Genomic DNA, 20,661 nt, shown 5'->3' with positions numbered 1-20,661 from the left:
GGTAGAAAAAATTATAACATGAAATCTCTATTTTATTGGATAAATTAAAAATAAGCTTCTAATTTTACCTTTTAACATTACTAATATGCACATTCTATAAGAAAACCCTTGCCTTTTATCTCCTGAAAAAGTAAGCCCCCCCTTGATTTTTGAAATTAATACAATAATTACATTTCAATAATTGATTAAAAATTAATATCATCCTAAGAATGTGCAAAACTTATTTTTGACTCTCAGACAAGAAAAAATGATTTTGCTGGGTTCATTACAGTTGCTGATAGTTTGGTGGTACTGTGGAAGGATCTCTGATTATTTACATTGAACAGTTACTCAGAGTAATCAGGGTATATTCATCATAGGAAATTCTTGCAGCATTAAATTGTGAATATTTTATAACATGGAAAATGCTTTTGTTAAAATTAGGGTTTAAAACATTTAAATGTTTAATACAGTATGTAAAAAAAATTTTACATAAGATTTCTGAAAGGAAGTACATAAAATATGTAATACTGATTACCTTTGGGTGGTAGGGCTATGGGTGATTGTTTTTCTTTTTTTCTTTATATTAACAGAACTTTATAATGGGAATGCATTACTTTCATAGAAGAAAACCTTATTAAAAATTAGCCAATAGTAATAAAATCTGGAAGCCTTTTTCCTCCATTAAAAAAAAGGATAGGCTCAGATAATTGATTACTATAATAATTCCCATTCTATAAAAAAAAGAAACTACACATTTTGTGTTACTGGAATCTTCTTTCTTTACCACTTCCAATTCTCCAATAGCATAATAAGCCTCTCTATCCCAAGAATTAAGTCTACAAATTAATTGTGTGATTATTTATTATTAGTGGCTATCACAAAGACTAGGTTTATCAAAGGAGCTGAAAATTGTTGTGTTTGTAAAGCATATACTAGCTAATAATCAGAACATAGATGTTTTAATTCTGAAACTGCATTAGCTGTCAAACTTCGTTTAGCAAGCTGATAGAGCAAATAGCTTTTTATCTGTCTGGATCTCACCTACCACTTCTATAATAAGAGATTGGACAAAGCAGTCTCTGCTTTTTTTCCAGTAGCAACATCCTGGTACTTTTGCTCCTACCTTTGCCATTATCTAACTACATAACCCAAAGCAAATTCCATAATCTTATTGGCTTGATTTTGAAGGTGTTGAATGTATTGGTTTGTAATATCCCATCCAGCCAAGAAAATGTCTTTATTCAGAGTATTAAATGTTGTGAATATAATCTTAAGAGATTGGAATAGGAAAATTAAGAAAGCTCCTTTTACGGTGTTAGGATCTACAAGATCATTCCAATGCTGTAAATGCCTCGCCTCCTCATTTTAATATTATCAGAAGTTTTAGAACTTTGTATGCAGTTACTTACAGCCTCTCTCCTGGAAACAGGAGACTATACATTGCAGTTGTTTTTCTAAGTAAGCTCAAGCGCTTGTGTTTCTTAGTGTTTAACTCTGACTTGTGGTGATCTCTGTCCTAGAGCTGTAAGGGAAGACTTAGGTTGTAGTATGGAGGATGATATAGTATAGGGTGCCTGGAAATTGCTTTACCAAAAATAACTATATGAAATATTTTGGCTGTAGTTATTGCGCTGTCCACCATGTGAATTTTCTATCTCCTGTTCCAACTGAATTTAATTATATATCTACATTCAGTTAGTGGAGGACTCTATCTTAAAACGAAATAACATTTCTTAAAAAAAAGGAAAAGTTAGGGTATTAATACATCATTTTTTGAATAGATATCATATTGAGTTCTACCATTTAATGCCTGTGTGTCTTGGTGCAAGTTATTCAGACTCTGTGGTCACCAAAGCTTCATGTATGTATAATGGGACAATACCATCTGCTTTCATTTCTTTACATTCCCTACCTTAGAAAAAGGAATCAGAATGGTAATTTGTGATAATTTCTGATAATAAGAGATGTGAAAAAAAATCTGTAACCATAAAGTGCTATCCACATGTTCATTATTAAGTTAGTATTGTCAGTAAACTCATTGTTCAGAATGCATACTGCTTATTTAATATTTAAAGCATCAGATTTCTGGTTTTAATTTGTGAGATATAATTCTCTTTTAATGTGTTATTGAGGCGTATTGCACTGATATATTTATTGGCATTAACTATCTTTGCTTTCCTGGAGTAGCCCCTATTTTGTCATAATTTATTTCATTTTTTTAAAAAAAGATTTTATTTATTTATTCAAGAGAGAAAGAAAGCAATAGAGAGCACAAGCAAGTGGGGTAGAGGGACAGAGGAAGAAGCAGGGATCCTCATGGGAGGCTCCATCCCGGGAGTCTGGGTGCATGACCTGAGCTGAAGGCAGGTGCTTATTAACCAATTGAGCCACCCAGGTGCCCCAATTTATTTAATTTTTAAACATTTTTTTTTTTAAATAAAAAGACTGCACATGTAGTCCTACAAAAGGGTATGTATTTAAGATTTAAATGTATTTAAGACTATACATTTACCTCTAAGTGCTATTTTGGATATATCCCACAAATTTCCGTATATAGTACTTTGTTTCTAATATCACTGAAGTTATATTCTGATTTATCATAAAACACATGTGTGCTCCTTATAGAAATGTTTTCAAAACTGACAGATTGCCCGCTCCTTATTTCTCTCTCTCTCTCTCTCTCTCTCTCTCTCCTTTTTTAAATTTACAATTCATTTGTTGAAGAAACTGGGTCTTCTGTTTTACCGAGTTTCTCACATTCAGAATTTTGTGGATTGTATCCCGTGGTGCTACTTAACACGTTTCTTGATTGTCTCTATTTCCTGTAAATTGATTGATTAAATCTAGAGACTTGATCAGATGTGAGTGAGATCTTTTGGCAAGAATACTTCATAGGTGGTATTATGTACTTCCATTAGCACAATAGCAAGTTACATTTATGTATTTACACATGTGTGTATGTACGTACATAATCTCTGCACTCAATATGGGGCTCGAACTCATGACCGCAAGATCAAGAGTCTCATGCTCTACAGACTGAGCCATCCAGGCACCCTTCAAGTTCCCTTTTTTGATGTTAGCTATCAATAGTCATTGCTTAAATCTTGATTAGGAGTTGGAAAATAATCATCATCTGCAAATATTCCTTTATTTATTGAGCTATTTCTGTAACAGCAAATTTCCCCATGTCAGCTACTTGTCTCTGTAGGTAGAATTCATTCAGAAGAGGCAGGAAAAATGTGTGATTCTTTACCTTCATCATTATTTATTCATTTACAGGAAAAAGTTTTTAAAAAGGTTTTATTTTAGAAAATGTGCATGTGTGGGAGGAACAAACGGAGAGGGAGATGATATGAAGCAGACTCCCTGCTGAGTGCAGAGCCTGATGCAGGGCTCGATCTCAGGTCCTTGAGGTTATGACCTGTCTGAAACTTTTTAAGCATCTGGAGTCAGATGCTTAAATGGCTGAACCACCCAGGTGCTCCCCTTCATCAGTTTTTAAAATAACAGACTGGTTCCTTAGCAGTACACAGAGATAAACAGTAAGGATCAGTTATTTTTTTAGCATCGCTACAAATTCATGGAATTAAATATATGCAGAATGTTTCAATTTATTGAGTAATTCATATGCTGCCAGATTGTCCTGACTCTGGCCAGTGAAAACCATATCAGGGCAGCCCCGGTGGCCCAGCAGTTTAGCGCTGCCTTCAGCCCAGGGCGTGATCCTGGAGACCCGGGATCGAGTCCCACGTCGGGCTCCCTGCATGGAGCCTGCTTCTCCCTCTGCCTGGGTCTCTGCCTCTCTCTCTCTGTGTCTGTCATGAATGAATAAATAAAATCTTAAAAAAAAAAAAAAATCAGATTGATTCCTGTGCCCTTTTAAAATGACCCCAGGGGACTCTTATTTCTTTCTCTCCGCTGTAAGTAGATATTCCAGACTCCTGTTTACAATCTATGATATTGACAAAGGATCAACCATTCTTATGCGGCTGTGGTCCCTTTTTAGGGGGAAATGGTATTTAGAGGCCATCTGGGCCGAGGTTACTCAGCAGTACTGGATTTGTCATAGTTTGTAGGCCTTTGTAGGTGACATTAGGAAATACTGATTGGAAAAGGGAATGTTAATATGCAATCATGAGGTTTGACATTTGCCATTCTGATTAAAATGTGGTTTCTTAATTTTGACACTATTGGCATGTAGACCTAGATAATCCTTTGTTTTGGGGAAGCTGTCTTGTGCATTATATTGTGTTCAGGATCATCACTGGCCTCTACTCGGTAGATGCTGGTAGCACATTCTCCTGCCCTACCCCTAGTGTGCCAATCAAAATTGTCCCCAGACATTGTCCAGTGTTCTCTGGGGTGGGGATGGGGCAAGATTGCCCCCTAGTTGAGAATCATCATATTAAAGAAATAATGTTTTTGAAACACTCAAAGTACTCAGTAATTATAATATATCATGTTTTAGGGGATAAAATATTTTTGAAAAAGATTTTATTTATTTGAGATTGAGAGAGCAGTGAGAGAGTGTGCATGCACATGCAAATGGAGAAGGAGAGGGAGAAGCAGGCTCTCCACTGAGCAGGGAGCCTGTTGCTGGGCTTGATCCCAGGACTCTGGGATCAGGACCTGAGCTGAAGGCAGACGCTCAACCAATTGAGCCACCCAGGTGCCCCAGAGAATAAAATATTTCATAATTGCTTAACTCTGAGACAAAATAAAAATTCAAAGTAAACAAAAGGACAAATTTAATGAAAGTTTCATATCTCATTTAATTCAAAATGCCCATTTTAACTTCTGAAATGCTGGTAATTGTGGATAGAACACAGACTCTGAGTCACAGAGAATGGAGTTTATGTCCTAGCTCTGTCATTTCTTGATTATTGACTCCAAGTATGTATGTTCATTTCTTTAATCTTCAGATTGCTTTGTTGTGAAATAGGAACAATAAAATTAAATACTAAATTTCCGTGTTGCTCTTTTTTTTTTTTTTAAGATTTTATTTGAAAGAGAGAGAGAGAGCATGAGCAGGGGTAGTGTTGGGGAATGTGGATGGGGTGAGGCAGAGGGAGAGGGAGAAGCAAACTCCCTGATGAGCGGGGAGTTCAACGCAGGGCTCAATCCCAGGACTCTGGGATCATGACCTGAGCTGCGGGCAGATGCTTAACGGACTGAGCTGCCCAGGTGTCCCTCTTTGTTGCCTTAAATTAAATAAGATAGGGCAGCCTGGGTGGCTCAGCGGTTTAGGGCCGCCTTCAGCCCATGTCCTGATCCTGGAAACACAGGATCAAGTCCCACATCGGGCTCCCTGCATGGAGCCTGCTTCTCCCTCTGTTTGTGTCTCTGCCTTTCTCTCTCTGTGTGTCTCTCATGAATAAATAAATTAAAATCTTTTAAAAAAAAGAAAGAAAGAAGATATAAAATGCCTAGCAGAGTGCATGGTTCATAGCAGACCGTAATTAGTAGCTTTTATCATCGTATGCATTTTTCAAAGGAAAGTAATTGAGGCAAAACTTGGAGGTAAACCCATGCACCAAAGTAAGAGGCTTTTCTTCTATTTTAGAATCCTGCCAAATATCACAAAACCTAGACATTATGAAGGAGAAGGAAAATAAAGGGTTTTTCAGCTTTTTTCAGCGCAGTAAGAAAAAGCGGGAGCAGGTAAGTTTTTTCTTATGTAGTATTTTATAAGATTCTTCTCATCTGTTTTTAATTGCATGTGCTTTTTATCTTGAAATGACCAATAGATTTTGCGTTTTCATTCTTTATTAGACTGCAAGTGCCCCTGCAACTCCTCTAGTGAGTAAGCATCGCCCAACCTTTACAAGGTCCAATACCATTTCCAAGCCATATATTTCAAACACACTGCCATCGGACGCACCCAAGAAGAGGCGAGCTCCACTGCCTCCAATGTCAGGGTCTCAGAGCGCCCCCCAGGACCTCGCTCACATCCAGGAGAGGCCAGCTTCTTGTGTAGTGAAATCCTTGAGTGTGGACGAAACAGAGAAGGTATGTGATTTTGTTTTGTGTTTTGAAGGTGGGGCAGGGGACTCTCTATTTTTTCTCTTATTTTCCTTTTCCACATAAACTGCTAATAAGATTGGTAACATCACTGATGTGTACTAAGATGATTATGTACCATCTAATGTAATAACCTTCTTATTAATAACATTGGCACTGGGAAGAGATTACCCTATGTATAGTTCTGTGATGCAGTGAAGAACAAATGTGTCAATTTTAAGTAGCTTTTATATTCAAGCAAATAAATCATCCATACACCTTAAAGCTGTGTTTTACGACGGCCCAACCAGAGGTGCTTAATGCATATATTGGGAATGCAAATATTTAATTTTGGACTTTTTTTTTCCAGTCTTTATGCTGCATTCATGGGTTTCTAACTAGATGTATCTTCTTGAACTGACTCTGGGGTTCTCACAGGAATCCTGGTGTCTTGTTGGTACATAGATACTCCGTAGTTTTTAAAAAAAAAAAAAAAGTCTTTTTCATATAGAGTGTTTTCCAGTTACTTTTATTTACTCTTATATTCTGGGTATATCTCTTCCCCATACTGACTTACTATTGCTTCTGTTTACTCCCACATTTCCCTGGAGCTTGCTGTTTTGTGGAAGTCCACTTGCAAACTACTTTTCGTGCCTATAAAATTTGTATGTTCCGGGGATCCCTGGGTGGTGCAGCAGTTTGGCGCCTGCCTTTGGCCCAGGGCGCGATCCTGGAGACCCGGGATCAAATCCCACGTCGGGCTCCCGGTGCATGGAGCCTGCTTCTCCCTCTGACTGTGTCTCTGCCTCTCTCTCTCTCTGATTATCATAAATTTAAAAAAAAAATTGTATGTTCCTTGCTTTACTCATGTGACTATAAATGAAGTCTTAATCTTAAGTAAATGTGATTAAACAGGAGACTTTATGTTTTGTTGCTTGAAATCAGACAAATGATTCAAGTAACTTTGAGAGCAGATTTTATTTTGAGATATTTGAGACACTGAGAAGTTTTCATGTATCTGCTTGAAGGGTTTTATTTCCCCTTGGAAGTTTAGTAAACTAACCCCCTAACCAAGTAACAAACATTTCTGTGTTTTCTCAACTTTAAAAAGTTGTAACTATAGTTTTTAATTGTAATTTTTAAACTATCACATGTGCCTTCAGAAAGTAAATAGCAAGGCACCTGGATGGCTCAGTCGGTTAAGCATCTGCCTTCGGCTCGGGTCACGATCCTGGAGTCTCTGCTTAGTGGAGAGTCTGCTTCTCCCTCTGAGCCCTCCACCCCTACATCTCGCTCGCTCGCTCACTCTCTCAAATAAATAAAATCTTTAAAAAGTAAATGGCAACCAGGTAGAAATGAGCAAAAAAGATACTTAAACTCAGTAGTTATCTATTAAGCTGCCTTCTTACTTTTGTTGAGATTTTCTTATCTAATGTCCATGGTGTAAAAATCTCACCATGGACACCTCTTGCAAATCAGGAGGAAACTTATTATTTTTTTTTTTTCAAATGATAGAATCGTTTGCTATAGTTTTCCAAAGTAACTACTTGGTAGTTGGGTGAAGTGTTATAGAAGAGGTGATCTTGGGTTCAGTATTAACATCTACGTGGGAGCGCCTCAGTCAGGCAACAGGAACCGTGTTGTGAAGCCTATGGCACGCCTGGGCGTGAACAGGAAGTGGAGATTGAAACTGAGTGAGATAAGCAGAGGCCGAGTCACGGTCCCCAAAGACTTCATTTTGTGGGTGTAACTCCTTTACATTTATTTCTTCATAGTAAGGCATTTAAAAGGTAGCACTTTTAGGATTGTTTTTAAATTTTAAATTACCAATGTCTGTCTTTTTTCTTTTTATTTTTTGTCTTTTTTCTTATGTAGAAATAAATCTTAGCCCCTGGTCACAAATCCTTATTCCAGATGACCTCATGCATTCTATTTCAGTAAACTTCTTTTGTGCTTTGGGCCTGAAGAGGTTTACATCGTCAAAGAAATAGTCTGCTCTTAAAATTCTAGGCTCTGTTTCCAGTGGCCTCACCAAAAGCTGTTTCTTTTGATTCTCACCCTCTGCTCTATGACCAGTTGATGCTCCCATGTTAAGTAATCTTTTTTTTTTTTTTTTGTATGTTGCCTTTGGCAAACTGGACATCTTTATACAATTTTCTAATTATTTTTTTCTTTTGATCTGGACATCTGGGTAGTTCTTTGATGTATCGTTAAGTAGGACCCCAGAATTATGTTTCTCCCTAGAGAAGCTGAAGTATCATTTTTTATTTATTCATGACAAAAATTCTTAAGCTATGGTTGGTTGTGTTCGTGTGTGCGTGCGTGAGTGTACATGTGCACGTGTGCATGCTCATGTGAACTCATGCCTTCTTGGACATCTCAGCACTTATTTCCTTAACTTCTTCATCGTATTGATGTGCTAAATCACCCCCTTGGTCTTGATTTTTCTCTCTTCCTTGGTCCTGATTCTCTTTTTATATTTCAACTCTTTTTCTTTTTTTCTTGTCACCACTTCCCTTACCCATTTTCTGAATTTGGAGGCACCCGAATCCATGGTCTTAGCCTATATTTACCGTACTCTTTCAGAGAAGACGTATTCTTTGTTGACTTCTCAGCTGTAGTAGTTTGAATAGTGTCTCCCCAGAAGATATGTTCAAGCTAAGGGTCAATAAATAAGATCAGTGTGGACTTAAGCTGGGCCCAAATCGAATGACTGGTGTTCTTGTAAGAGGGGAGACACACGCACAGAGACAGAGACAAAAAGGAGAGGTCATGTGATGATGCAGGCAGAGATTATAGTTACGCTGCCATAAGCCAAGGAATGCCAGGAGCCACCAGAAGTTGGAAGAGGTAAGGAAGGATCCTCCCCTATATTTTCAGACACCTATGGTCCTGCCAACAGCCTGATTTCAGACTTCCGGCTTCCAGAACTGTGAAAGAGCAAGTTTCTGTTGCTTTAAGCCACTTAGTCATACTAAGTTGTTGCAACAGTGCTGGGAAACAAATATGTCAACTTTTTAATTCCATTCCCAATATTGTATTCCAGTTGCAGATTGAACTCATGGTTGCTTGTTCACTCGCCACTACGTGGAAATCAACATATTGAAAATCAAACTTATTTTTGATCTCTGAGATTTAAAAGCTCAGGGTCATTTTCAGTGTGTTTTCTTTTTATTTTTGCAACCCATTAGTGAGTCCTTCATTTAGTCTCCCTTCCTTATCTTTCCTTCTCCCTTCCTTTCTTTCTGCTGAAGTCAGGCTTTAGAGAAATCCAGGGTGCAGAATAAGGAGAAGACCAGTACTTAACCTGTCTTCCCAGTTTGGAAACTTTGATAACTGGTAGTTATTTTCTAGGCATTCAAGGCCCTCTACAAACCGATCAAAATGAGGGGGCAGTTCTGCCTTTTTTTCCTTCTTTTTAGTTTTGTTGAGGTATAATTGACAGAGGAAATTGTAAGTTGTTTAAAGTGTACATTGTGGTGATTTGAAATACATATACGTTATGAAAGAATTCTTGCCATCTGGTTAATTAACGCATCTATCACCTTCCATATATATCTTTTTTTTTTTTTTTTTTCAGAGAGAGCGAGCATCTAAGCTCATGTGAGTGTAAGCTTGGGGCGGAGGGGAGGGATCAAAGTGAGGGAGAGAATCTTAAGTAGGTTCCACGCCCAGATTGGAGCCTGACGTGGGGCTCAATCTCATGACCCTGATATCACGACCTGAGCTGAAATCAAGTGTCGGGCACTTAACCAACCGAGCACTTAACCAACCGAGCCACCCAGGCATCCCTTTACTGCCTGTTTTAAATTTAAAATAGGGCAGCCTGAGTGGCTCAGGAGTTTAGCCCTGCCTTCAGCCCAGGGCCTGATCCTGGAAACCCAGGGTTGAGTCCCACATTGGGCTCTCTGCATGGAGCCTGCTTCTTCCTCTGCCTGTGTCTCTGCCTCTCTCTCTCTCTCTCTCTCTGCCCCACCCCCGCCATATGTATATCTCTCATGAATAAAAAAATAAAATCTTTAAAAATAATAATAAATTTTAAATAAAAAATACTCATTATTACTATAGACATTTTATTAAACAGTTTAGTTTTGAATTTGAAACTTTATTTTTTAAAGATTTTATTTATTAGAGCACGAGCAGAGGTAGGAGCAGAGGGAGAGGGAGAATCAGATCTCCCCTCTGAGCAGGGAGCCTGATGTGGAGCTCAATCCCACGACCCCAGGATCATGACCTAGGCCGAAGGCAGAGGGTTCTGACTAGGCCACCCAGGTGCCCCTGAATTTCTAACTTTAGAAAGGCATTGTTTTTGATGGTTGAAAGTAATAGCAGGCTGGGAAAAAGTACTGGAAAAGAATTATTTTCAAATCTCTGAAGAATTTTGGATATATTCTTATCCTGTAGATTTCTATTGTTCAGGATTTAGAATAAACCACAAGGGTGCGCTGTTTAACAGACCTACAATGTTCTGGTTTTTATACTTTTCCCCCAAAGCATCCTTTAATAAAGCAGAAAGAAAAGACTGGAAATACATTACATTAGAAATGGCAAACGCTTATCTCTTGTGGGTGAAGTGTCAAAAGATAGAGCTAGAGAGATAAATAACAGTAATGCATGACAAAGTGACTTACAATTAACGCAGTTTTATTCATTTTGAGCTTTCACTTCATGGTAGTGTTCTTTTAAGTAGTCCTCAATATTCTGTTTGTCTTACGCAGGCTTATGGATCAGTCTACCTGTAGCTTGGAAAAAAATGTCCACCACATCTATTTTATGCTTCTTGGTGTCAGTATTTAATAATTTGTCTCATTTATGTAAGGCATTTCTTAATACTGGCAAATTAAAGTATTGGATAGTGATTCTGGAGCCTAAACTAAAACTCTTCACATAAAAGACTGTTGATTTTTTCTGAGCTAATTTTGGTAACTAATTGTGTAGTTTCCAAAGAGAATTCAAGAAAGATCCAAGTTAGTAATAGAATCTAACCTGTTTTTTGGAACTTTTTTGCAAATAAAATTCTTTTATCCACCTAAAGAATGTCTTTTAAAGAATCCATAGTTTACTGTCATTGCTATCATCTTTGTTCATGTCCCTAAATTTCTATGTACTTTTTTACATTTCAAGGCTTTGTGTCATGTTCCTTATAAAGGTGAATATACTGTCTTCTATGGAAATCTGGAAATGTTCATTTGCAGAAGAGAACTATCCAATTAGAAAATTTCTGGCAGTTTTTCTCAGATCTTTTTGAGCAGTTTGTGAATATGATTCTGCCTAAAGATTTGAAATGCCATTTATGCAACAACATATGTAATGGCTGGCTCCTGCTGTTGTTTACCTAAACCATGTTGCATGTATTACTATATAAATGCATACAGTTACTTAGAATAAGATGATATGTATGTGGTTATTTACGTAGATTGTCATTTATTTCACACATGACAAAAGTCAGAAATGCAATGACATTGACTTAAATTGAAAAGGACTTAGAATTCTGAGATTGGAACTAATTTCAGAAATCCAGTAGCTGTACCATATTTGCTGACCAAGTTTCTGTGAGGAGCACATTCAATAAAATCTGTCACCAAAGGATGTCCTAGTATTATGGACAAATCAGCCTTTTAAGAGTATTTTCCAATTGAATAAGAGGAAAAAGATTTGGACACAAGTTGCAGATAAACTTGACCCACAGAATCCACAGCAACTTTTGGAGAATTCTTTATTTTTGCACATTTGGTATGGTTTTGCTCTTTGGAGTTATATGTGTACATAGCAGTAAAACAGTTCTTCCCAGGCTGCTAGAACGGTACCTCCTTTTCTTTAGGATATTGGCTTTTGGCTGGAAACACAATAAAGAATTATCTTGATTGAACTTTTTTTTATTTGGTCTTATTTTGCATTCTGGTGCAGACACTCAATGTTGAGAAATGGAAATACTTTGCCATCCAGTATTATGCAAGTGAAATTTAATACATAGAGTGTGCTCATTTTTTAACAGCTGATTTAATTGTTTTTAAGAAATGTTTGACATTATTCATTTTTGACTCAATTTTACCTTTTCATATTTATCATGGTTTATAAGCAGGTAAGATGATATATTGTCATATATTTATAAAATGTCAAGAGTATATTTGGTTTTAGTTTCGCTTAATGAGTTTTAATCCGAGATGTTTTATGAAGTCATTAAGATTGTAAAAAGAGAGCATGTATTTGTAATCTTTAAGAAATCTAGTTTTTTGGTTTTTTTCTCCAGGTTATAACACAACATTTGATTTTCCCCGCCACTTTCCACTTACATTTACCATATAGAAAGAAAACCACACACATAATTCTACAATTGCCTAGGAACAGTGGTTGCCATGGCATTTTTAGTTTGATATACGGGATACAGCTGTCTGTATTTCCAAAAATATGACTTGTTTCATTCAGTAGAGAAATGCCCGAGTGCAGTATAATCTGCTTCCTCCTTTTAAGGTTTTCTCATATATAAATATACTTTCTCTTGGTAGTTTTATTCAGGTTTTCAAGGGGTCTTAATCACAAGAGCAAAATTAATGACTAATGCTTATGTAGCACTTACTAACATTTCAGACCAGGTACTAAGCACATTACTCATTTAATGCTCTTGAAAATCCTCTGAGCCGTTACTTTTAGTTTCTGCCAGCTTTACCTCTGACCCAGACGTAAAGAACTATGCTCATTATAAAGTTGTTAAACTTTTAAAGAGTAATACTATTCAAAGAGCAATAGGTCATAAATGGAATTAGGGTGGATTTCTCCCCCTTCTCTACCAGTACATAAAAGTTGTGCCTCTCTGAAGTACCTACTGAATTAATATTTAAGATAATCAGTGTTAGGAATATTCCTTTAGAAGTTCTTATGGTATGAAGCTTACTTAGACTTTCTGCCACCATGACATTTGGGAGCCATGGGGGAGAAAATGCCTTTCTTTGGTAACCAATGCTGGTTACTAGAGACCACAGCAGAGAGAAGCAGGCCTCTTTCCTGAAGCCATGGTGACAGGACTGCGGGGTCACTTGGGTGATGACTGCCATACAGCCTTGGCTTCCTTTCTGATATGAACTGAGTTGAGCCCCATTTTTTCCCTTGATTGCCCCTTTACTCAGCCGGAGGCCCTAAAGTCAATCTATAGATGTTCACTACTCTTCTACCCCTAGACACTTTGTTCTGATCACTGACCATAGAGAACCTCCATTCCCAGCGTGTCTGTCTTTTTAACTTGATCCTGAGCTCTGATTTCTGGTGACTTATCTTCTCTTTTTTCATCTGAGATGTATTACCAAGTTAGGCCCTCATCTTTGGGCATTTAAAAAATGTCATTAGTAAGGGATTACCACTAATAAGACTTGGTTATATGATATCTCAAAGTATTATAGGGTTGATGAAATGAAATCACAGGTTGCCTCAGGGAGAGAGATTTAAAAACTTTGCAAGAGTATAACCCAGGTTGTAAAATTTGTGTTTTATTTTTCTGATATGCATGGAGAAGGGTTAGAAAGGAAGTATATTGTGCCAGAAAAAGCCCTACTCTGGCTTGATAGTCTTAGATCTACCAATAGGTCTCTTGTCATTTTTTCCATTGTCTTCTTTGTCTTCTACCTTGAAGAATAAGCCATTGAACTACTTTGTGGCTTGAGTTTCTCTCTGTACAATAACATTTTGTAACTAAATTTGTAAAAAAGCCTCTTCCAGCTCTAGTACGATCAAATTATTTTATTCTTTCGTTGTCTTTTAAAATTGGCCTTTAAGAGATAAAAATGCTTTGTTATGTGGATCTTTGGTTTTATCAGAGTTTATCAGATAGTGAGGCCTAGTCCTGATATTACTTCTCTGAGGATTTTTGAAACTCTAAAGTACAATAACAAAAGCAAAACATTGATTGACATCTTTCTCCCTGGACACATGACTGTAACACAAAAGGCAACCCAAGTGCTTTCAGCATCAATAAAAAGGGGCAAAGGATACAAAGTTTGAGGAAGATATGCTCAGGTTAATGAGTTTAACTGGAGGATACAGATGTTATTATTGACTAATGAGTTTAAATCTAGACCATTTTGAGAGAAATCTAGTGGCAAGCTTGGCCACCCAGAATCCCGTGAAAGGATTAATATATAATATAATATATAATTTTAGTAACCAAAAGATATACAAGTTACAAGTGGTGGTATTTAGACACTTCTAAGCGAATCCAGCTTTAATCTCATTACTTGCTGTCGTAGAATGTATTTGAGCAAATTGATAGGAACACCCTTAAAATTGGCAAATAGATGACTGCTTACAGGGTATGTATTTAAGAGCTCCGGGCCCTGATACTACTGCCCTAAGTACAGTAGTCTGGTACCTGACATATCACCTCCATTTCTTACACTCCTTTGCTGATAGGATTTTTCTTAATCTAAGTTGACCTAGACAGGCTAAGACTTGCAGTGCTATCAATGAAGGATCTTAAAACTGGTTTATTGAGAGAACATGAAAATAGGATATATAAGTCCTAGATTTTTTAGGAGTCCAGAGGAAGTACCATTTAAGGAAATTGGAAGGATGTGGAAAGAGATTCAGGGCAGCAATACAAACATGCCCTCGCCTCACTGAAATAGCATTTTATTTTTAAAAACTTTATAAAGAAAGAAACTGGCATAAATGCCTTCGTCCAATACAAGTAAAAAAAATGTGTGTATGTACAAATATAGAGGATATGTATAAAAGGTTGGACACCAAACTTCTGTGAGGTAACCTATATTTGTTGGGGTTTACAGTGATTTTTCTCTTTTCCCCCCTTATCATTGTATGCGTTGTTTGCATGTAATACGGGATTGTGCTAATTTTATGATCAAATCAGTAATAAAACTGAATTCACTGTGATTAAAAAAAAAAAAAACCTTGCCTTTACAATTTGCTTATTTTACAAATTCATTACGGTACCTCATATTTCTATATCACATTTACTTTATTATAATTGCATGTTTTGGAGTTTAAAACTGATCTGTTGTGTAAGTTGTAAAATTATCTTAGACTTCTTCCATCAAGAGTTAAGAGTTCGAGCTTGACCTTTAGCTAGTTATGTAAAAGGCATTGGGATACAATTCATAGGAAGTGAATAGTACGTCATAGTATTTATAGAGAATATTCAGTTTGGAGAAGGATAATGTGAATCTGTCATTTCAGAAGAAGGAAAAAAAGTATGAGTTTAAAGACCATTTCAGTGGGGTAGCTTAGGTTTTCTCCTCTCTAACCCATCCCTCCCCACATGTGGAAATTATAAACAGAAAAACCCAAAGCTTCTAACAGAAACATTTAAATGTCCTTGAAGTTGGGCTACTGTATTTCCTTTGATTCAAGTTTTTTTTCTAATTTTTCTGTTTGCATTTTTTGCTTTGACTCTCTTATACAGAATATATTGATTTCAATGACCCACATCTTATAATTCCACTGTGATTAATAAGTGATCTAATAACTTGTACAGAGCTAGTACTCAGTAAATCTACTGAATGCCATTCAATTCTATTTTCTTCAGCTAAATTTAGTTCCATTTTGAACCAGTAAATCCTGATCTGGGTGTGAATTCTGAGGGATTAAGTATCTGGCATGGTTTTCAGCTTGACTTGCCACTTTCCCTAGAGTGTTCTCTTTCTCTGTGCAGCTTTTTCCTTTTCACAGACTGTAAAATTCAGTGATGTGCATTCCTGTTAGGGGTGCAGTTTTTCCTAATAGCAGGCAGACTGAGTGACTCTAAAGTAAATAATTGAACATCTCTAATCATTAACCAAAGTGTTTTCCCCTAGTAAGTAAAAAACCTCTGTGTTCTTGTTTTGTAAACCCTTTGGATTTAAATATGGTTTAATCTCAACCTCTTTAAAAATTTTTCAGTCATGATTTGGCCAGATGAAACATATCTCAGTGCCAAAAGCTAAAGACGGTTCTAAACAATTTTTCAACTTTAATTCTTTACATTAAAGTTAAGAAATATTCAGATTTACATATTATACACAGTCATATACCCATCACCAAGATTGAAGCAAGTATTAAGTATTGCGGTTTTATTAAATTCCTTTAAAGTAAGATGGAGGTGCCCGAGGTGACTTCAAGGTGGAATTTTTACACATAATGAATTATGATGAATTTGGCTTCTGCGGTGGACTAAGTCCCAGTTCCTGAATGCTGGGCACTGTTGGGATATTAAGGCTGATTATAATGGAGATGGACTCTACTAGGACTCTTACCACCACTATTAATTGCAGATGAAGTACAGCCGTAGAATAACTACCCCCTTTTATCCATTCTTTTCACTCTAACTCTACATTAGAACTATCATTTGCTTATTTTATTTACAGATCGCTTTCCCATACTTTACACTAGATGAGCTGCATGTGACATTAGCTAGTATTTATGGAACAGATACTGTATACAGAGCACTGAGCTGAGTTTTCACACATGTCATTTCACATAAGCATCCAGCCCCTTCTGAGGTGGAGGGACTGTTACTTTTCCCACTTTATAGATGAGGAGGCTGAAGGTTGCAGAGACACTAGATGGCCGTGTTCCCGGGCTCAAGCCCTGACATTGTCTCCAAAGCTCATTTGGTAAGCATTACACTAGGCCTCCTTCCAACTTGTAAACCCTCTAGAAGCCTCTCTCCAGTTAGACACCAACTCACATTCAAAAATACCGGATAGCTCCAGCCTGACTAATGCAAGGGTGGAATGGTGAAGAGACTATGAGGCACATACTCTTGAAGGACACAGGACTAGGGCTTGAGGACGCAGTGTGGTTGGACACTTGAGGGCCTTCCTTCTTTTTTTTTTTTTTTTCTTTTGGCATTTTATTTATTTTTAATGTGTCAAGCTTTTATTTAAATTCCAGTTAATATATAATGTGATATTAGTTTCAGAAGTAGAATTTAGTGATTCATCACTTAGATAACACTCAGTGCTCAACACAAGTACCCTCCTTAATCCCTGTCACCCATTGAGCTCATCCCCCACCCACCTCCCCTCCAGCAACACTGTTCTCTATAGTTAAGAGTCACTTTTGGGGCACCTGGGTGGCTCAGTTGGTTAAACGTCTGCCTTCAGCTCAGGTCATGATCCTGGGGTCCTGGAATTGAGCCCAATGTTGGGCTCACTGCTCAGCGGGGAACCTACTACTCCCTCTCCCTCTGCCCCTACCCAACCCACCCCCCCATCATATTCTTTCTCTTAAACAAAGACAGTATTTTTTTAAGTCTCTTTTATATGCCTCTCTCTTTTTTTTTTCTTTCCCCCATGTTCACCTATTTTGTTTCTGAAATTATATATATGAGTGAAATCATATGATATTTGTCTTTCTCTGACTGGACCTATTTCACTTTGCATAATGCTCTTTAGCTTCATCCACATCCTTGCAAATGGCAGATTTCATTCTTTTTTACGCTAATACTCTATTATACACACACACACACACAGCACATCTTATTTATCCATTCAGCAGTCAGTGGACACTTTGGTTCTTTCCATAATTTGTTGATAACACTGCTATAGACATCAGGGTGCATGTCCCCCTTTAATGTGGTATTTTTATATTCTTTGGGTGAATACCTAGTAGTTCAATTGCAGGGTTGCAGGGTGGCTCTATTTTTAATTTTCTGAGGAACCTCCATACTGTTTTCAAGAGTGGCTGCACCGGTTTGCATTCCCATCAACAGTGTAAGATGACTCCCCTTTCTGTACATCCTCACCAACATCTGTTGTTTCCTGTGTTGTTGGTTTTAGGCATTCTGACAGGTGTGAGGTGATATCTCATTATAGTCTTGTATTTCCCTGATGATGAGTGATGTGGAGCATCTTTTCATGTGTCTGTTGGTCATCTGTATGTCTTTGGAAAAATGTCTATTCCTGTCTTCTGCCCATTTATTGACTAGATTGTTTTTTTGGGGTGTTGAGTTTGATAAGCTCTTTATTGGTTTTGGATTCTAGCCCTTTATCAGCTACATCATTTGTAAATGTCTTCTCCCACTCTGTAGGTTACCTTTTAGTTTTGTTGATTGTTTCCTCTGCTGTGCAGAAGCTTTTTATCTTCATGAAGTCCCAGTAGTTCATTTTTGCTTTTGTTTTCCTAGCTTTTTATATGGGAACGCATGATGTGTTTACTTAAGCAGCTGTGGTGGTTTAGTGAGTCTGCTTTCTAGAAGTAGTCATTCTTGAGTTAGGAGTCTCTCTATTCTTGTGTGCTAGCTAAGTATATTCCACCCACATTCCTCATACACACCACATTTCTTGGTGCAGTCTATTTAGGAACACCTAGATCTTCTAACTTAAATGCTGCTGCTTTTCCTCTGGGCTTTTACCCAAGAAAAGGATGTTTGCAGTAGATATAGAACATCCCTTTCTCAAGGCTTGGGGGTTCCTCTACTATGGTCTTAATAGTGTTATTTAACACAAAATAACTCCAAATTTGATTTTTATTACCTTACCTTACCTTTCCTTCTTAGTTGATTGGAATTATTTTCTAAAAGTCTTTAAAAAAGAAAGCAGGGGCACCTGGGTGGCTCAGTCATTTACGTGTCTGATTCTTGATTTTGGCTCAGGTCATGATCCAAAGATTATGAGATCTAGCCCTGTGTGGGGCTCTGTGCTGGGGGTGGAGCCTGTTTAAGACTCTCTCCCTCTCACCCACATGCGCTCTCTCTCTCTCTCTCTCTCTCTCTAACAACAACAACAAAAACACTTGTCTCTGTCTTAAAAGACAAATATATATTAAGCTATTTCCTTGAACACTAACAGTAATATTGTACCTCAGAATAAAACTTATATTTCCATCATTAATCTGTTGCTGATTATCTAAACTCTCACCATTCTTATTCTTTGAAAACTTCTGCTCTTGGACCATCCTATGTAAATTGTTAAAATTACATTTTTGTCATAAACTTAATAAGTCTTAACCATAATTATAGCATGGAATCCAGTTATGACAAGTCATATACATCTTCCTGTTACCACTCCGTGACAATCTTGGTGTTTTCTTTAATGTCTTCCTTCTCAGTCTCTTGGATTCAAATGCAGCTCTAATAATGTATGTCCGTTTACTTTCATGTTACACCTACAAGACAGGGTAAAGAGAGTTAAGTACTAGAGGATAAAGTTACAAAATATGTGTTCCTTCAAAATGTTCACGCCTTTACCCTTCTTTTCCCACAACTGTCTTCATAAATACTATTGAAAATTTTTAGTAAAACTAAAATCTGTATATTTTGACAAATTTTAAATTCTTTATTCATACAAATTATGAATCCTCCTGAAAAAAGAAGTTAGCTTGTTTTAAGACCTGTAGGGATGTAAATGAAACATGTGCGTCTATTTTTATTTTGTCTTTGAGTTATGGTTAGGTTCGTGTAAACTTGTAAGTCCTTATATGCAAAGTCCTCCCTTCTAATGTCTTTACTGTATATTTTATTATGACCAAAATTTAAGAGCTCTAACTCCTAAACAGATATTGTCATATGAGAAATTCATGACTAATTCAAGTCATGACTGCTTTTATCAGGTAATAGAAAAGACCAACAAATGACTGATTGGGAATCTGGCCTACAGGGGAACACAGGTCTAGACCTCATGGAAGCAGTCAGTCTAAGCATGGGAAACATGTTTTCAGCATGGAAATAGGAGGAAAATCAAATGCTGCCCAAATTTGTGCATTCAGCAATGACTTATTGATCACTTCCTGTGCTCTTACTGGTAAACTAGGTCTGTGAGAGGGAGGAGGCATGCTTTAATAGGGCTTTACAGAGTAAAATCACCTGAGAAATAAAATGACCTATTCTATTGCTTTTGATTTTTACATCATTATTTTGAAAAGTGAAGTGTCACATTTTTTTTAGAATTTTCAGCCTTTTTCCTTTTTCCTAAAAACTCCTAAATTTGCTAATTTTATAAGATAGCAAATTAAAGTTTTCTTTTTTTTTCTCTTTTTTTTAAATTTTTATTTATTTATGATAGTCACATATTATTTTTATGATAGTCACAGAGAGATAGAGAGAGAGGCAGAGACACAGGCAGAGGGAGAAGCAGGCTCCATGCACCGGGAGCCGGATGTGGGATTCGATCCCGGGTCTCCAGGATCGCGCCCTGGGCCAAAGGCAGGCGCCAAACCGCTGCGCCACCCAGGGATCCCCAAATTAAAGTTTTCAAACCCAGAGATATATCATTAATCAATAAGAAAAAAACTTTACATTCTACTCAAAATATTTAAATACTTCTCATCCAGCTGCTTAATATAGTAGATTTCTTTCCCAGTCCTTCATTGCCAAAGGTACTCCTGATTGTTTCAAATGTCCAAACTGCAATGAGGGATCTGTCCCCACATCCACTCCAGAGGGGGGCAGGGGTGAGGAATATCCCTTATATTTAATCAGAATTGGCTTTGGTGACTGAATCAGTCTGGGTTTAGATGATGAGTTTTACTCTTTCCTTACTGGATTAGGTCTGAAAGCTCTATAGTATTGAGAGGAGAGGAGGTTGGTGGCTGCAGCTATTCCTCCTTTGGGATGAAGGATATTTAGTGGTTTGACTACCAGTCAGGTCAGCCAGGTGCCACGCTGTGTGTCCCCTTGTTAAGAGAAGTTATCCTCAGTGAGAGACATGTTCCATCAGGTGCATGCCATCATGCGCCCGACTGTGCTCTCTCCCT

General features: G+C 37.3%; 1 protein-coding gene across 50 annotated transcripts in view; it reads left to right on the top strand.

Annotated features, from left to right (window-relative positions):
• Positions 1–20,661, top strand: part of COBLL1 (cordon-bleu WH2 repeat protein like 1) — a 157,147-nt gene that overhangs the window by 112,728 nt on the left and 23,758 nt on the right. For all 50 annotated transcript variants that reach the window (XM_072751797.1, XM_072751796.1, XM_072751779.1 and 47 more), the window contains 2 exons: positions 5,546–5,643; positions 5,755–5,991. In XM_072751797.1, coding sequence (XP_072607898.1) covers positions 5,546–5,643; positions 5,755–5,991 — 335 coding nt within the window. The remainder of the gene's footprint in view (positions 1–5,545; positions 5,644–5,754; positions 5,992–20,661) is intronic.

This window comes from Vulpes vulpes, chromosome 3 (genome assembly GCF_048418805.1).
Source record: "Vulpes vulpes isolate BD-2025 chromosome 3, VulVul3, whole genome shotgun sequence".
In the NCBI taxonomy this organism is placed as follows: domain Eukaryota; kingdom Metazoa; phylum Chordata; class Mammalia; order Carnivora; family Canidae; genus Vulpes; species Vulpes vulpes.
The sequence above is the reverse complement of the archived record's forward strand: the minus strand, read 5'-3'. Positions and strand labels throughout refer to the sequence as shown.